Source organism: Agelaius tricolor, unplaced genomic scaffold, assembly GCF_023055355.1.
Source record: "Agelaius tricolor isolate 1412-34295 unplaced genomic scaffold, bAgeTri1.0.p SCAF_18, whole genome shotgun sequence".
NCBI classification, from domain to species: Eukaryota; Metazoa; Chordata; class Aves; order Passeriformes; family Icteridae; genus Agelaius; species Agelaius tricolor.
The window spans coordinates 18,767,560-18,786,386 of NW_027269278.1; the positions used below are offsets into that span (position 1 = coordinate 18,767,560).

The 18,827-nt window shown below is 47.7% G+C and overlaps 1 protein-coding gene across 1 annotated transcript; it reads left to right on the forward strand.

The window, feature by feature from the left end:
* The first annotated feature begins 997 nt into the window (after positions 1-997).
* On the forward strand, positions 998-16,927 carry STK32A (serine/threonine kinase 32A). The gene is made up of 12 exons (XM_071443762.1): positions 998-1,163; positions 3,842-3,897; positions 4,534-4,685; positions 6,129-6,302; positions 8,898-8,935; positions 10,827-10,916; positions 11,452-11,549; positions 13,357-13,473; positions 14,899-15,024; positions 15,991-16,119; positions 16,455-16,519; positions 16,771-16,927. The coding sequence occupies exons 1-12, from the start codon at positions 1,112-1,114 to the stop codon at positions 16,856-16,858; spliced, it is 1,185 nt and encodes a 394-aa protein (XP_071299863.1). The 5' UTR covers positions 998-1,111; the 3' UTR covers positions 16,859-16,927.
* Positions 16,928-18,827: the final 1,900 nt, after the last annotated feature.

The window sequence follows — 18,827 nt, forward strand, 5'->3', positions numbered from 1 at the left end:
ACCATAATTTTGTTAATTTAAAGAAGTGAAGTTAGTTAGTAGTTTCCAAAATGTAGATCTGAGGAAATGTTCGGTGAACATACAGATGCCCTGGAGAATGCTCTGGGCTGGACCCGGTCCAGATCTTGCTGCACTGGTACTCCCTCATTTTGTTCTTTTAAGGCTTCGTACTTGCAACAAGGTATAAAGTTGTATGTCACAGGGAGGTTTATCAAAAACAAGCACATAAAGGTGCATTGCATGTGAATGCTTAAAAAATATAGTGGCTGCTGTAACTTACAGAGTGTTCAAGCTCTCTCAGCTGTCAGTAAACTCTACAGACATGTCAGGAAAGATTGGAAAACTCCTGTACTCCCTGCTAATGAACAGACCTGTCCCATTGCAGTGGGAGAGGAAATCCAGTCACTGCAGCCAGCATCAAGCCAGAAATCAGGTTTGCTGTTCTGTTCATAGTTCGTATCCAAAAAAAACCTCTGAAGAACCTGAGTGGAAACTATACCTTGATTTTACATGGAATCTTTTTGTTAGAAATACCAGAATGGTATGGTTTTTTCTCAAATGAAAGACTTGTGTAACTGCTTAAATCAAAAGGTGAATTCTGTGATTTTCTTCTTCCACAGTTTTTACCCCTCCACATGACCTCATCAGTCAAAAGTGCTTTTTGGTTTTATCTAGCCAAGTCAGTATGTCCATTTATTTTGGATATTGGTCTCACTACAATTAGTCACCCCCGAAGCTACAAAATACATGCTGAATGACACAGAAAACACGAGCCAGATCTTTGGGTCTGCTGGTCTGTTCCTGCCCTTCCTGCAGTGGGCAGCAGTCCTGCTCTGAGGTGCAAGGTTGTGTGTTGCTGGTTTCTCTAGTGAGCTCCATTGCAATGTGCTTTTCCCTGACAGTCAGGCTTGTCCTCAGAGCAGAGAACCCCCAGTGAGACATTTGCAAGCTGTAAATGATGAACTTTTGCTTCCTGCCTTCTGCAGGATGCGTCAGCAGGACATTGCCAAGGTCTGGCAGGACTGACCCCCAGCAGAACTGTCCCAGAGGCTTCGGGTGTGGGAGCAGAACCCAGAGGAGTGGAGAGTGCTGAGCCCGGGCCGAGCACACCATGGGGGCAAGCACCTCCAGCAGGTCACCCCCCTTTGATGGGAATGAGGATGGTAAGAACTTTTCCTGTTGCTGTCTGGGGCTGCGGAGTTCTCCAGTGCAGACTGACTGTGGGGGTGCAGCCAGCTCCTGTGCTGAGGCTGCACACTCCTGGGTGCCCCAGGTGAGCAGAGGGCTGTGGGCTCAGCAGCAGTGTGCCCCTGGTCCCTGCAGAGCTGTGCTCCGGTGTTGGGGTCCCTTTTGCCTCCCCTCCCAGCAGCTCTGAAAGTAAAACTGTCAGCAGAGGTTTGGTGTTGAGGAGTCCCTGGGACACTGCCAGGCACCTCGAGGGCAGGGACAAAATGCTGCTGCTCTGGGGCCTGGAGAGGTCTGTTCTGGGGTCCCAGTGCAGGGAGCAGTGGCAGAAGTGTGGTGGGAAGGTGGCTGGAGCAATGGATGTTCCCATGGTTGCTACTGTGGCTGCCCAGCTGGGCAGGACTGCCTGCAGGCACTGGGAGGCCAAGCCTGCAAGTCGGGTTGGCTGGAAAAGGAGCTGGAAAACTACTGCTGGGAGCAGTATTGGAGGCCAGGCTCCCTGTGCTGCCAAGATTACAGAGACAGTCATTAAAAGATTGCTCCATAAATGTATTTGCTGTTGCATGAGTCAGCTTGCTGACTGCCATATGGGCTTTCACCTAGGTACAACAACAAAATGCATATGTGGATAAATACAAATACATAGTAATGAACATAAAGCATACAAAGAGCTGGGTAACCCATCAATGCTGTTCCAATGTGCCCTGTAGTGCCACTGCCTGTCTGCAGCTGCTCAGCAAAACCAGCTTCAGTTTCCAAATTATTAATGCAACTGCTTACAGTTTTTCTTTGGTTTTCATATTTTTTTCCATTTCTGTAGTTCAAAAGAAATCTGTGCTGTGAAGTTTTCCTAAAGATTTTGTTCCTGCTGCATCTAAATGCTCATTATTGGCATTTCTCATAAGCAACCACTTATGCTTGCTTGGGTTAATGAGCAGTTGTGTTCCTAAGCACCTTCCTCAGGGTGGTGTGCTCTGGCTGTGGGATTTTCCTGGCTGGTCTCTGCTGGGTCTGTCTCTGGCTTCAGTGTTCATACAGCACCAGCTTCTGTGACTGAGAAATGCAGTGCCAGGAAAGGCCCTGTCCTGACCTGTCGGTGGTTTGCTGTCAGTTTGTTGGGTTTCAGTGAGCTCAGGGCCATTCTTGCATGCTGACACAGTGTGCAGACCAGTGCAGTTCTGTTTCCATGGCCCTGCACAAATTTAAAAAGTGGTACTGCATTTTTTCTCTAATAAGTCATGTTTTAATATACAGAGGGGAGAGAAACCCAGCTGAAACAGAGATGCCCCCTAGGGAATTTTCCATTATCTTGCAAATTGGTAACCAGAGGCTATCTCACCTTAGATGTCACAATCTTGTCCTCATTCTGATTTCAATTAAAACTGTAATTAATTAAGAGCTTCTAGGTACAGTAGGAAACAGCACACTGCTCCATGGCACAGGCAGGTTCCTCCCCCGGGCAGCAGGTGGTGGGCACCAATCCCATCTCTGCAGCTGTGGCACAGGGAGACTTTTCCTTTGGTGTTGTGTAGGTGCTCCAGTGACAGTCCTAACAATTCTAGCATATTTTCCCAAATTGCTGTTGCTATAATTTCACTATTTTCTGTAGCACCACAATTTCTGTTTGAACTTCTTGAAGGGCACTGTTTACCTTCAGCTGAAGTAGGGTTACAGGATTATTTTTCTCTCAGCATTTCCTCTGAGCAGACAGGTGTGGATAATAAGCAAGTGAAATGAAAATGTAATAACCAGACAGAAGATTCAAGGCTACGAGGTGATCTGATTCCCAGTGTAGTCAAGATGAGACCATTCAAGAAGCCAGATTTTGTTTGTGCTGCTCCTGGGCAGAAGGGTGTGGGAAGTGTCCTGGGGATGGCAGCCAGATGTTCCCCCAGCTGGCCGAGTTTGCTGCAAGATAAAGAAGAAATAGGTAAAGGTGAGGACAGTGGTGGGTTGAGAAGGATGCTCATCAGTCGTGGGCCTTTGCCAGTGTCCTCTCCAGCCCACCAGCAGCTGTTGGGGTTAAATCACCCTTGGACCAAGCAGAGCATCAGCTGTGTCATTGCTCCTCTGCCTGGTGGGGAGGGACTGGCATGGTTGCTCCCAGTCGTGTGGCCGAGTTTTCCTGAAGCTGCAGAGCAGAGGAGGGGAGAGGGGGGGAGGGAATATAATAAAAATTGGGGAAATCACCGCGAGAAAAGGGAGATGAGTTGTAACAGACCATGTGGTGCTGTGCTGGCTGTGCTGGGGTGAGCAGCAGGGATGAGGGAACCTGAGCTCCAAGCATTGACTTTGCCTGGCAGATGAGCCTGGGGACCTCAGCAGCGTTGGCTGCTCTTTGCTAAAGATGTTTTTTGTGGCTGGTTAGGTCAGTATTTTTTATCTAAACATTGTTCCTTAAACCTTGGTTTAGAAATATGACCCCTGTTTACAAAACAGTGTTTTGTGATTATACACCAGTTGCTTCTTTATGGCAGTTGTATTATCTTTCTTTGCATGTCTTAAACCAGTTCATCTGAGCTGGTGAATTTTGATCTGAGCATGTGAGTTTTGTCCCTGAAGGGCAAAAGCTCATAGGGATAAAAAGTAGAAATAAAATAATTTCATCAAATGCTTTCTCAGCCATTTAATATTGAAATGTTGCTCTTTCTTGCAGTTACCTTCGACCATTTTGAGATTTTGCGAGCTATTGGGAAGGGCAGCTTTGGAAAAGTGAGTGTTTTGGAAATTAATCACCATGTGGGCAGCTGGAGATGTAACTGGGTGGAAATAGATGAGTTGGAGACTCACATGAGAGTACAGAACCAAAGCCCATGCACTATCAGTGAGCCTTGACCTTCAATTCCTGGTAATCAGAAAGGAACCAGAGCCTGAATACTTTCCCATTCTGTAGCCACAAACCAAAGCCCAGTGGCCCTTAAACAAAGCCCAAGATTACCTGTGGACTGAGTAACACTTCTCAGGAAAGTGAGGATCAGGTGCTGGTCCCAGTGTTTGACCCGTAGCTCTGTGGTGGAGGGGGCTCTTCCCAGCAGCATCAGTGTGGGAGGAATGGACATGGTGGTTAGTGAATGGCATTAAATAAAATGTTGACTTCTCTGTGATTCCCTGTCTCCCATGTTGTTCATGATAAATTCCTTCCTCTTATCTTCCCCCCAAAATTTCTCATTGGGTGAAATTCCCAAGAAATTCCCAGGCAGTGTCAGTGTTGCAGCATTGGTGGATGGAGTTGTGCCCTGGCAGTGTCGGCACTGCCAGAGCTGCTGGAAAACACTCATGTCACTGGGCTTTACCTGCCCAAATTTGCTGACAAATCATCTCTGTTTTATCCCCTGTCTGCTCTCCTAGGTCTGTGTGGTGCAGAAGACTGACACCAAGAAAATGTATGCCATGAAATACATGAACAAACAGAAGTGTGTGGAGCGAAATGAAGTGAGAAATGTTTTCAAGGAGCTGCAGATTATGCAGGGCCTGGAACACCCTTTCTTGGTTAATTTATGGTAAGAGGTGGTGCCTTGGCTCACTGGTTGAGTCAATTGCAGACACTTTGGAGATCAGACCCTCCTCATCTGCTTCAAGCCTGTCCTGGGAGCAGCTGGTGTGTTCTGCTGACTGGGGCTCTTGTTTCAGGGGAATCCTGTTTGGTTAAGCAGTTATCACCCTTCTCCTCTCAGACAGCACAAGAGAGTTTATTCATGTGTCCTTTTGCAGTGTCCCCCAGGCAGGTATTGGCTGTCACCACAACCCCACCTGTATTTAAAGGAGCTCTTTGCAATCACCAGCAACTTCTGGCAGCGTGGGATTGATGGCCAAGCAGAGCTCTTTGCTGGTTATCCCTTGACATTTCTTTCTTAATTTTTATGAGGACAGCAGTAATGTTCCAAGGGTGTGAGGTCACATATTGCATGATAAAGTGGTGAATATCCTGTAGTTTCAGCATTCCTCTAGGGTTGTGGGTAATTTCATTTATTGGAAATTGGATTTCTTTTTAGAATAAAGTAGAAATTATCAATGCTAATAACACACACACACACACAAAATAGTCTAAAAGACACTGAAGATCAAAAATCTTTGAATAATTCTTCCTTTTTAAAATCTCCTGAAACCTGAGTGCAGTTCAGTGAACTCTTGGTATTTTGCTGCTGTTGCCATTTCGAGTGGTTCTTATTGGGGTATGAATGGCAAAGGTGCAGCTGCACCTCCCATATAATATCTCCAACCTTGTCTTTCCTACTTGAACACAAAGCTCCAGGTAAAGCTCTCTCAGCAGCTGAAAGCTGACCAGTGTGTCTGTGTAGAGATCTGTACAGAGCAAGCCATCCCTGCTGCTGTTCTTGCCCTGCCAGCCCTGGCTTCAGGATGCCTTTAGCATTCCTGTGTCTTTCCTGCACTCCGGGTGATTCAAAACCTACAAGCTCTGTGTGGAGCAGTGGTCTGGCTCGTGGCGCTGGTCAGCACATCCAGCAGTGTGCTGATAAGGAAAAGTCCATGAGAAAAGGGCTCATGGCTGGTTGTCAGCCCCTCTCAGAGAGACACAGTCCATCAGATGAGATCACTCACAGAGGACCAGCAGAGAGCAGCTGCACCCTGTGGTGTTGAGCAGATGCTGCCCTGGCACAGGGCCCTCAGTGCTGGGTCTGGCCAGGGGTGCAGGTCCAGGCTCCTCTGCCTGGCTCCTGTGGTCACCTCCTGCTGGTGCTCAGAGAAGGCAGAATGCCCATCCTGAGCTGTTCATACAATCTGCTCTGACTCTGTTCGGACCTGAGACTGAATTATTGTTGTCACAAGTGTGACAATAGTGGGAAACAAAGCATGGAAAGGTCGTGAAATTTGGAGTGAAATATTCCAAGACATTATGAGTATTCCCAGAGGTACCACATGTTCCTTTACTACCTGTCATTTTTCAATGCTGCTGTCCTTGAAGCACGCGTGTGCTGTTTTAGGTACTCGTTCCAGGATGAGGAGGATATGTTCATGGTGGTTGACCTGCTGCTTGGAGGGGACCTGCGCTACCACCTCCAGCAAAACGTGCGGTTCCAAGAGGCAACTGTGAAACTCTTCATCTGTGAGCTGGTGCTGGCCCTTGACTACTTGCAGAGCAGGCACATCATCCACAGGTCAGCCAGGCCACAGGCAGGCTTGTTACTCCTTTATGTGAAACAACAAATAGAAGCTGAAGTGATAAACAACATCTTCTCCTATGTGTATTTGCTTTTCTATGAAACACAAGGCTTCCCCCAGAAAAGTATTTCAAATACAGCAGAAACCATCTGATTTGTCCCTCTGGGATAGCTGTGAAATAGCATATTTGATTGCTCACTGATCCTGCAAAAATATGTCTCTGATAGGTTTTAATTAGCTGTAACTCATTAATGTCCATCCTCATCCAGGGAGAGTAGGTGTCAGCACTCAGAACTCCTGTGTTCATGCTTGAAGATGTCTCCCTTTGCCCCCCTCTGTATTGCACCAAAATACGAGGACTGGGCCCAAACACAACTTTTTCCTGGATGAGGTAAATCCCTTTTTAGAAATGCTGAGAGTTTCTTTTTGGCTACCACAATTTCTCATGGCCAGTGAAAAAAATGCCTGAGCTCTTCCCATACCTTTGAAGACCTGCAGAATAGCAGAGGAGGCAGAGGTTTCCCTGGCTGGGAAGCAGGGTTTGGCTGTGGATGGATAGACACATGGCTCTTCTGCTGCTGTCGTGGGCAGCACAAAGCTCAGGGGCCCAAGAGTTTAGCCAAGTTAGCTGCTGTCAGGGAGGATAATCAGAGAGGGTCTGTCAGGGTCAGTAATTGCAGGGATGCTGTAGGGAAATACTTTCATTTAGAAATACCACTCCAGATGAGCACATTTCATTTAGAAATACCACTCCAGATGAGCATTCTTGAGCAGTACAAGAATTAAGCATGGAAAGTGTAAAATTGAAGTGGTGCTGGTAGGTAGTGGGGAAGGCACACACTGGTGAGGAGCTGGTGAGGGTGAGTGCCTGTCCTGTCCTCAGGGCCCAGCTGCCATGCCCAGGCTGTGAGGGCACAATGACCCTTGCCTGTCCCTGCACCACCACAAGAGCCCAGAGCAGCTCTGCCCTGCTCTGCTCCACCAGGGGCCAGGCCCGGGGACAGCTCCCACCCCCTCAGGGTCTCCTCTTTCACGCTGCTGCTTTCGTGCTTTACCTGCATGGATCTTTGCCCCAGTGTCAATAGGAGTGGGAGAAACTGCAGGTGGGGCTGCAGTGTGCTTTTCACACAGCTGCATGTGTTTAAGCTAAATCAAGTACAACAAAACATGTATGGCAGGTTGTAAAATTTGCAAGTTATTTAATTAACACTGTAATGCGAGTTGTTTAATTAACACTGTAACCCAGTGGGATAGTGTTTGATTGATAAAGTGATTCGTCTGAGGCAATTACACTGCAACAGCTGTAATTGGGAACATCAGGAGACAGGGAAGCAATGGTTTTGTTTGGCTGAACAAAACTGTGCAGAGACACCAAACTCAGGCTGCAATTATTTCCCACCTAGATGTTAAAGAATGGGAAATATTAATATCTTTTAAGTTAGGAAATTATAGAACCAGCTTATAAAAAAGAAATATATAAATGAGCAATAACAAGAATTATCTCTGGTATTTGTTTGCATCCTGAGAATGATCTTACTGTGCTAGTGTAATTTCAGAGGCTGTATGCCAGACTGAGGGAGATCAGAAACAGACACAATAGAAATTAAAAAGTAATAACTTTGAAAAAAAAAAAAAAGTAAACAGTTCCACTGTGCTTAGGGGGAAAATCAGCTGCTTACCTGATGCTGTCCTGCTCTGCTAATGACACCTGTCCCTGTACCCACCTGTATGATGGGATGGCACCAGGAAGGGAACCAGTGCTTATAATAACCCACTGGAAGTTGTTGGGTAACAAGATGCCAGAAAACTGTAAGCTATTAGATGACAATTAGTTATATTGTGGGGCTTTGATTCCAGGTGGCTTGGAGAACTCAAACTGTATCCTAATGATTGAATTTTTAAAGATAAAATCCTAAACGTGTTCATTTCTTCACTTGGACCTCCTGTGCCTGGTGGGGAGCACCAGCTGGCACAGGTCACTGCACCTGCTGGCTGGCACCTTCTCTCTGGGGCATCAGCTGGCCAGGTGCTCAATGGGGACTGGTGTAATGAGCTCATTAAAGCCAGGTAATGGCTTGTAAAGCCACTCAGGTGACACTGTGGCTGTATCAGAGTATCAGGTGTATGCTTTCTGCCTTCAGTTAAAGTGTTTCCCTACAGCATTGCTATAGGTATTATTTTTTGGGGTCCTTTAACTTAGGAATAAAACCTGTGGGTAACCTATTTGTATCTAGAACAATGATGTTAAAATACTTTAATTTGTACTGGGCACCCCTTCTCATACAGTATTGAAATAGATTGAAAAGTGACAGGAGGAAAACAACAAGAAGCCTCCTAACTGAGCTGTGGGTGCACTTAGCTGAGTGCTGCTCACCCAGACCCCTGCAGCCACTGCTGCTGCTGCTGCTGATTCCTTGGTCACCCTCTTACACCCGAGCCAAGGGGGAGCATCAGCTCTGGGAAGCCCAGGCTGTGAGGGTGCAGTGGCCCTGCCAGTGTCCCAGAGCTGCTTTCCTGGGGTGCCAGCAGCCCTGCTTCCTGCCCCTTCTCCAGGCTAATGGCTGTCTCTCCTTCTCTGCTTTGTTTCTCAGAGATATCAAGCCCGACAACATTTTACTGGATGAGCACGGTAAGTGCCAGGTGCTCTGTGGTCATGCCACTATTTAGCAGCAGTCAGGAGCCTGTATATCTTTACATAAATGTACAGCAGGAGACAAGCTGCACTCTCGCTGCTTGCTGCTGCCATCCTTTTGTGTTGGGCTCTCCTGCTCTGCCCAGCTGGGAGCAGGATCTTCCCATCCTTTTGTGCTCACTTGCTGTCTCTTGCCTTTGGAGCAACAGTGTCTTGTACCTTCAGGGCACTGGGCAGCCTGTGATGCTGTGGTGTTTCTGGGGTTGCCTTGGTGTTTTAGCCAACACCTTCTGTGGCTCACTGACTTGATGGTCCCTACAAGACACCTGCAGGTACCTTATGTTTGGTGCTGCTTGGGATCAGGAGCCTGATTTTAACATTTTCTTGGTTCTTGTTTAAAACTTATTCAAAATGCATCATTTGAAGGGCAATGCTTGTGTCACTGCAGGGTTTGTGCACAAACAGAATTAATTATGGTGCAATGGATAAGCCTTGGTCACATATTTAATTTTTCCTTGAGCATTTGGCATGGGGAGGGAGCTCGGAGGAGGATTAGGGGCTAGGTATGTTATAAATGTTGCTATTGGTTTTTCTATAGTTTTTCATAGGCAAAACTCTTGACTATATTCTTGCATGGCTCTTCAGTCACATTTTTTCCCAGCAAAGATCTCACAGTGAAGAGTTGTCTGATATTTTTTAGTTTGTAAAGAGAAACATTTTGTTAGGTCATATTTTTTTTAAAATTCAAGTAACTGTATTGTTGTGAGAAATCTTCATTAGTAGCTAGAGCAAGGTGCTTGAAAAGTCAGTGCAGGGAGGAGGCATACCTGCATTTGTTATGACTTCAGAGATGCTGCAGCTCCCGAGGGAGGCCCTGCCTGGGTGTGTGTGACCAAGGTTGCCTGGCAGCACCGAGCCCAGACTCGATCCGTTTGCATGTGACCTCTCATTTCAGAGCAGGGGTTGATTATTTATTTAGGAGCTGGCAGCAAAGTGGCTTTGCCTCCCGGTGCTGGAGCCCCTGTCCCGCCCTGCTCCGTCTCTCTCCGGCTGTTGCTCCCTGCACGGACTCTGCAGAGCCCTGTCCTCCCTGCCACGTCGAGGGCCTGGCACTGCCCATCCCATGGGGGGCTGCTTTTGGTCAGTCCTCACTGCTGGGTGCTTTGGGGACCCATCACCATTGTCCCAGAGCTCTGTGCTGCTCAGACGGGGATGACACAGCTTCCTGAGAGGAGCTGGGATCACCATGGCCATGGGAATGTGGATCAGCACTCCCTGAAGAGGGAAAAAAAAGAGGAAAAGGCTCTGTTAGTCGCTACAGCTGCATTCAGCACAGGAAAACACAACCTACTAACTTTTATAATGATGCTACAGTTTGGGATGAATTTTGAGTCTATTCTCTGCTCACTGTGATTTTTTTAAATTCTCTCTTGCAGAGGTTTCAGAGTGTTTTTTCTGGGTATATACCCTTGGCTCCAGTGTCCTTTTGACTGTGACTTGTAGTATTCTTTTTCTTCATCCATGACAGCAAAGGTTTGTCTTCCAACAAACTTAGAAAAGCTAAGAAAGCTTTGGACACACACAGAGTTCATTTTTTTTCCCAGACTGATCCTGAAATATAGGAAGACTCAAAACAATCACTGCTAAATTACTTTTTGGAGAGCTCTTGTATTTTCTAGTTCCCCAAAGGGAAAATAAGGGGGTATTTGAAACAAGAGACATCTGCAAGCAGCCTGCAAGCTGAAATATTTTCTATCAGTTCTCCCACCAGATTTTTTTACCTGGAAACTCCTTTCCATTGGGTATTTTACTTTATGTTTCTGATTCAGAGCTATTTCTTGTGTGAAATTAAAGCCAAGCCTGTTACACGTTGGCCTCTGTCTTTCAGGACACGTGCACATCACTGATTTCAATATTGCCACCATGCTGACCAAGGACAGCCCTGTCACCACCATCGCTGGCACCAAGCCCTACATGGGTGAGAACCAATGGCAGTTCCATGTTCTGGAATCTCCATTTTGTGGGCTTGGGGGGAGTGCTGTGGTGGGACACAGGTGAAGACAGTTTTGGTTAGAGCTGGGACTCTTTTCTTCCCAATCCACATCAAAACACACAGAGTTTGAAGTGAGGAGCACCCTGGGGAGGGGATGCAGGGTGGGGACAGGAGTCCCTCCCCAGAAATGCCTCAGTGCAGCTGGGGAACGTGTGCCCTACTTCTCAGGGGGGTGAAGAGACACTTAGGCCACCTTATGCCTAGGTTGAGTGAATGTGGTTGTTCTGGAGCACATTTACTGTGAATGGTGGGCAGCTCCTGCGTCAGTAAAAGGAATTTGCTCTTTCTGGGCTTTGGGGCAGAGAAGCACAGAGAGTTTCATGTGGAGAGGGCTGTGGGCTGCTGGGTGGCCCTGGTGCAGGAGCATGGCAGCACGGGAAGGGCAGGGGTCAGGGGTTCTCTGTTGCTCATTTCCATTGGGGACTGCAGCAAGGCAATTTTTCCCCCCTGTATTTCACAGCACCTGAAATGTTTAGCTCCACAAAACCCACCAGCTACTCCTTTGCCGTGGACTGGTGGTCACTGGGAGTCACTGCCTACGAGCTGCTCAGAACTCGGGTATGTGTGTGGCTCATGGCCTGGCTCGCTCTGCCCTTGGACACGCTGTTGGGAGGGTTAATGCTTTACAGCAGAGATGAGATGAGATGGCCAAGCTGAATTCAAGGCTTTAGGACTTATTACAGCAGAGGAAGCAGAGATCACATCTTCACCAGGGCTCTTGTGATCATGGCTGAGAGCTCAGAGAAGCTGCTGCAATACAGAACAGCATCTTGTGGCAGTTCCCTGTGCAGCTGAGGCCCTCTGGGTTGATATAAGGGGCCAAGGCAAACAAGCAACAGCTCCTGAAGTTTGGGGTGCAATATCCTTTACTTGGAGCTTCTATTCTCCAAGGAAAAATAAAACTTGAAAAAAAACTTGCTGCTGTTGTAACAAGACTGAGCAGTTGGAGCAAATGATGGGAAAAGCCCAATCCCTGCCTGTGCCGTCAGGGCTCTGCTGCTGACGCAGGCAAGGTTGAGAGCTTTGTAGATAGACAAATGCATGAGTGTTTTGAAAGTGTTGTGAAAAAAAGTGGGACAAAAATTTTAAAATTACAGTATTCTAAACAAAAGAATGTAATTTAAAGAGGAACATTTAAGATCTTGGGAAACTTGGAAGCTTCTTTCAGTATAAGTATGCAAAACATGGTTTTTAAAACCTCTTATCAGCAGTCTTTGCAGAAAACATTTTGATGAACAGATTTTTTCATTTGAATCTGTGTGTCTCAGTTGCAAGAGATCAGTTTAGCAGACATTGAAGAGATGTGGCTGTCTGACCTGTTGGGTAACTGAAGCAATAAACATCTCAATGTAATATTTGAGTTTTCCACCTATAATGCTAAATGAATGGCAGGACTGTGAATCACATTGGGTTTTGACTTGTTTCTAAAGGCAGGAGAGGAAATGCTGTCTTGTGCTCATGCTTGATGGCACAGCTGTGGCGAGATGGTGGCACCTGGATGCTGCCACCCAGGGGAAGGGAAGGGGGCCTTGAGGTCCATCTAGCATTGGCACACTTCAAGCACACTGCACCTGATCTGATCTCACTATTTATAGCTACTATTCTTTAAATGTACCTTTAATACACTCCTGCCTTCTTCCCCACAAAATAAGGTAAAAATCTGTGAATCAAAACTTTCAAGATGGAAACACTGCCATTTCAAGTTCTCTCTCCAGATAAATTGGCAGAATTGTAGATGGAAAATAAACAGGGAGGTGACCTCACCTGCACTCTACACTGCATGTGTCCCCGTGTCACTCACTGGCTGTGCACTGCACGTGGAGGGGTCCCTGGTGCTCCAGTGGGCCATGTGCTCCTCTGCAGTGGCTCACCTGTCCCAGTGACATGACAGTAGCCACAGAGCAAAAGGGACTGTCACCCTGAGTCCTGATGACCCTTCCTGGGACATCCCTTTCTGAGCTGATTTTATTGTTGGGGGATATTTGTCTTCTTTTCACTGGCATTGTCCCCAGCATGAGTGAAAAACGTTTTACAGGCAGTATCAGGAGCGGTCTAACCACAGCACTATGTGTCACAGCCTTATAAGATAAAAACAGTGAAAAGACCAAGCAAATTCCCACTGGCTGATAACTCTGACTTCTGGGATTTGCTCCTGCCTGTCCTGCTGTTAAATGTCCAGTTATTAGTGTAGTTCTTGCTGACATTTTGGTTTTTTGACTGAGCCATGGTCACACAGGGAGAGATGTCCCACAGGAGGCTGGGGACCGGACAGTGAGACTGTATGAAGCTTCTGTGCTCTAACCAGATTTCTCAAGAAGTCTGAAAAGCAGATAAATTCATGCTTGTCTTGTGGTGTTTTCCACAGAGGCCATACCACATTCGGTCCAACACGTCCCCAAGTGAAATCGCTCGCGTGCTCAAGACAGCTGCGGTGGCGTTCCCGGCAGCGTGGAGCCCGGGCATGGTGGGGCTGATCAGGAAGGTGAGGGGGCGGCAGGGCCAGTGCTCCTGCCACTCTCAGCCCTGCACGGTGGGGAGCGCTTGCAAATGGCCGGGGCCAGGTCCCTGCAGAGCCCACTGTGGGACACACGTCAGCTGCAGGAAGGCGATGGCAGCGAGCCATAGCTTCAATAAACAAGACTTGGGCTTAGCAGTGGCAGCAAAGCTGAGCACTTACACCCTGCATAGCAGCACTGGCAGCAAATTTTAAGGAAGTATGTAAATAGTTTTTTAATCTCAAATAAGTGTGGGCAATGAAGTAGTACTTCATGTAGCTTTCAACTGGTTTTTGTTCCAAATAATATATATATATGTATTCTGTAATTTCTAATGAAATAGATTATCAAACATTTTAACAAAAAGAGGCTGTCAAGGAAGAAAATTGCAGAATATCTCCATTTGCTGAAAATTCAATTAAGCCAGTATTTCATTAAGCCTAACAGTAATACAGGAATATTTGCTGCAGATGTCCTGTGTGTTCCTATGCTGACAGTGTGTTTCCTGCTGATTTTCCAGCAGGAGAACCTGAACCACAGCAGGCCGCAAGTCATGGAGGCTCCCTTGTGAATAAATAATACAATGTCGCAATTATTTAAATGTCCCAGTGCTCCTTTGCATCTGGTTTAGCAGCCATATGTATTATATATGGCGCCAGCTGTGGCTCCTTCCTGGCTCTGCCGTGCCCTGTGGATTTCTGTGTTTGTGCTGCGGAGCTGCAGCGCTGGGCTGAGCTGGAGCCCAGGGCTCTGCAGAGGGAGCTGGGCTCTGGGGACAGTGCTTGTGCCTGGCTGCACACCAGGGCAGGGCTGTGCAGGTCACCTTGCCTGTAAATTCCCCAAAGCGTTTGGATCATCTGGTTTTCCTGCTGAGTTTTAGGAGCATAAGGTATCAGGAGTTTATGTAATGTATAATCCTTGAACAGAGACCACCTCAACCCTTTCCTTCCACACAAGTAATCCCTACAGCAAGGTTAAAAAATTATGAAAATGAGCAGTGTGAAGGCATACTTTCACACTGGAATAAGAATATTACTTTAGTAGAGTGAGAAAAGAGGATGTTTTACTGATCCAGTACTGAAAGCAGAGCACAAACACGTGAGTGGAACTTCCCATTCCAAACAAACGCTTATTTTTAACATTGGACAATTTGTTTAATGCCACTGTACTGCCTCATTGCCTGCTCCTACAGTGGGGATAAAAGCAATTTGTAAAAATGGGAATAAGCAGAGGCAGAGCTTGTGAGCCTGTCGCATACCCTGGTGAAGGGACTCTGAGCCAGAGCAGGAGAGGCACTGCTCCAAACGCCAGCCTCGATGCAGTGTCTCTGGCACCACATGTCCTCAGCCGTGCTCCACAGAACGTGTGCCCTGTGGGATGGTCTCATCTCTCCCCTTTAACTCTTGCTGCAGTTGCTCGAGCTGAACCCCGAGAAACGTTTTTCTCAGCTGAAGGATATCCAGTCCGTCCCCTACCTGTCTGATGTGAACTGGGATGCTGTTCTCCAGAAAAGAACACTACCAGAATTCATTCCTGTGGTAAGGCCATTGGAGTGTAAAGGTTCCTCACACCCAGTACTGGGACATTCTGACAAATTTCCACTGAAGCGTCAGGTGTCCCAAGGAGAAAAGAGAGACCCAGGCAGAGCTGTCTCTTCCGTGAGTGTGTCACAAAGAGTCATGGAGGGAGACTATAGTGCGGGTGCCCCAAAATGATCCGCCCTGTTTGTAATGTTCCCGGAATTTCTGGGTGCAGAACTGGTGTTACAGCCCACTGGGCTGTGCATCTGTGTGGGAGGGATAGTGCCTGTGAGCCCTCTCGTGCTGACCCAGGCTCTGAGCAATGCTGCTCCCATATCCAAAATCCTGGTGCACCAGGATGGACTCAGCAGCAGCCTGGAGATCACCCACCATCTTATGGGAATTGTTTTCTCCTGCAATGCTTCCCCAACAAGCTCAATGTTAACAGTAAATAGCACATGCACTAGAGTTGTATTTATGGGCCTTTTTAAATTGAATTAAAACAGCACATAAGTAACATAACCCTTATAAAGAATAGTCCAACTACTCCAACTGGTTTTCAGCAGAAGTTGAGCTAAACTATGTATATTTGTTAATTGTAAATCTGCCCTTGTTGCTGGGTTTCTCTGTAGTGGGTATGATTCTCTATTGCTTGAAGACCAGTTCCACTGGGCTGTTGTGCTACTCTCAAAAAGGCACAACCCAGCCAGGACACTGTACTCATCCTCATTGCCACTCCAAAGCAGGCAAAGGGCAGAGTAGAAGCAGGAGCACAAAAGGAGCCACTGTGACACCTTGAATATCGTCCATATCTGAAAGGACTGATAAAGTATATCAGAAGTATAGCCAGTGCTCTTGGCTGCATGTGCAATTATAATTAGTGCATTTTTTTTACAAAATTCAGCTCCCAAATGCAGTCCAGTTTATAAGAGACTCCTTAAGACAGGCTCTGATCGCTTAAGGCCATTTCTCTCTCCCCTCCAGAAAGGCAGACTGAACTGTGACCCAGCCTTTGAACTGGAAGAAATGATCCTGGAATCCAAACCTCTTCACAAAAAAAAAAAGCGCTTGGCTAAGAAGGAGAAAGACACAAGCAAAAACAATTCATCCCAGGTGAGAGCAAACAGGTACAAGCATGGTAGGCCTTTCATTTTTCAATGACTGCCATCTAGCAAGACCACAGTAAACTGAACAGAATATTTTTTTCCATTGTGACCAACTTTATTCCTAAAACTCTCTCCATCTTCTCTGTGGTGAAGGGCAGAATCTGTATGCACTGCTTTACTGCAAGAGGAGAGCCTTAATGCCATTCTTCCCACTGCAGGGCTAAAGATGCTCTGTGCCTAAGCATATTGCCATGTGTCATTGAAATTGTCCTTGCAATGTTCTTCTGTGTAAACTGTGAATTTATCCCCTATATCTTTTATTTTTCCATTCCAATATGAAAGGCCAGCCACCTCCAGAAGCACCTGGAAATGCTCCAGAGAGACTTCATTGTTTTCAACAGAGAAAAGTAAGTTTTGATCCAGAGGCAGCAGAAGAGGCACTGGCCCTTGGCAAAGCCTTTGACAGTTTTTGGGGACCCAGGGCAGGGCCGGGGGGGCTGTGTTGGAGGAGCTTGGGGCACTCAGGGCTGGAGGAGCTGTGCAGTGAGTGGCAGCTCATGCCAGGCAGTGGGGAGCTCCAAGGCAGCTGTACTTCTATGGGGCCTTGGCACTGCCTGGGCTTTTCCTCACAGTTCAATCATCCTTTTCTATCCCCAAGGGTAAGACCCCACCATGACAGCATCCAAGAGACCACGACAAAAAGTGGAGGCCCACACAGGGAGGACAATCAGAACATCAACCTCTGAGAGCAGCTCAGCCCCTGCAGGGGACCTCCTCATGGCACTGGGGCTCACCCACCCATCCACCTTCGCAATGTCAGGCCGTGGACTTGTCCTCTGTTGCTGGGACCCTGCCAGCAGCCCAGGGCACAGAGGAGAGCTGGGGCACCACTCCCTCAGCTCATCCCCACAGCCCTAGGGTGCTGAGCATGGGGGGAGAGGCTGTGGAGGTCGCCTTGCAATTGGCCACAGTTGGTTAGACTCAGATCCTATCGTGTTGCCTTTCCTGAGGCCAGGAATGGGACCACAAGACAATGGATAAGACAGTTTTCACTATTTTGGCTTGGCTGGCAGGTGCCACAGCCCTTGGTGCCACCATGCAGCTGCGCTGCGCTGTGCTGAGAGGTGCCCAGAGCTGTGCCACAGGGCTCTGCAGATGTTGGCATTCCCGCATGGAAGGGCTCATGGCTGGTTCCCCAGGGAGAAGAGGTGGCTCCCAGATGCAGGGTCTTCACCAATGCATTGTGACAAAAGTGGCCTTTGCTTACAGACAGCTCCTGCAAACATCCTGTGAGGGTGGGCACAGGAGACTGGAGATGAGCTCCTTCCTTAGCTGGGAGGAGGCAGCAAAGGTTTCCTGCCCATTTAGTGCTCTCTCCATGTACCCAGCAGGGCTGGCATGGTTGGTGGCCAGTGTGCAGACAGATGTGGACACCAAGCTGTAACAACCAGGTGCTGGTGAATCCAGATGCTTTACCAGTCTGGCCTGAAAAATACATTCACCATCATGTTAAAACTGCTGCAGCTCACTGAATCTGATGGAGTTTGGCTTCCAAAACCAGATGGGAATTTAAATGTGTATTTTGAATGCCTCTACCACTGAAATCACACTTGATTTAAGCAGGAACTGTCTTCAGGAACAACTGCACTGCTGGTGTGGTCTTTCCAAGACTGAGATTGACAAAAGCATTGCTACTGTGGTAATGCCAGGAATAATGCTTTTATTTAAATGCTTTGGCAGGCCTGAGGTTTCATTCTTTATTTGACATTTTTCCCATTCTTAGCAATGTAGTGAACGTGTGATGAAGAGTTTGCCTTCCATTAACCTGAAGGTAAATGTCCTCTCTGCCCCGTGTGTCTGTGCAGCGGCTTGCAGTGCAGTTTGTGTCTGAAAACAAGCTTTAGTTTGGTGTCTTCCATGCTCTGGTCCCTCCTGCAGTGGTGGGGTCCCTCGGCCAGCTGCTGCCCAGCCCCTCAGGGGTGAGGGCAAGGCTGCCCACTCTGTGTCTGCAGCCTCACCACCTCCCTCCGCATCGCCCTGCCTGTGGAACAGCCCCGGGAAGGCGAGCGCAGGGAGCTGTAAAGCTGGAGCGGAATTAATTCATCAGGGAGAGGGTATGGGCGTCCCCAGTGAGTGTCATTGCCATGGGAAAGTCACCTTTTCCTGCTTACTCACAACACACCTTTCCCCGCTCCATAGAGAGCAGTTATAACCCCAGTTATGTCATGGTGTGCTTGCTCTCCCCCTCCCCAGCCCTGCTGGCTTTCAAGCAGCAGGACTTCACAGTGGGGTGGAGACTCCCTGTCTCTCTGCCTTGGACTCATCATTCCCAGGAAGGCTATCCAGAGCACCTCCAGCCTTCCCCATGGATCCTCTGCTCTCTGCCCAGTCCTCCAGCAGGTCTGGCACCAGGCAAGACCGTGCTGACAGCTGTCCCTGTCTCCTGCACAGCACATCGCCATCGCTGCCTTGCTCTGGGGCAGGCAGAGGTTCACATACCATAAGTGTATTTATCTGAAATCCCAGCTCTGCTCCTCACTAGGGAAAAATCTGCTGCTGCAGAAATACCTCTCCACTGGCTGGTCAGAAAAGCCCCAACACAACTGAAGTCCTTAAATGGAAAGAACATTGCATATTTAAAAATTTTAAAAGGTAGAAATTTAAAGATTTCTACAACCATCTCTCTCTTCCCCTCTTCCTCTGTACACAGAGGCA

Excerpts from the sequence above, each read along its gene's own strand:
- STK32A (XM_071443762.1), top strand. The coding sequence starts at position 1,112 with ATGGGGGCAAGCACCTCCAGCAGGTCACCCCCCTTTGATGGGAATGAG. Across the intron at positions 8,936-10,826 it reads CATTTTACTGGATGAGCACG|GACACGTGCACATCACTGAT; the intron begins GTAAGTGCCAGG and ends TCTGTCTTTCAG. Across the intron at positions 13,474-14,898 it reads TGGTGGGGCTGATCAGGAAG|TTGCTCGAGCTGAACCCCGA; the intron begins GTGAGGGGGCGG and ends CTCTTGCTGCAG.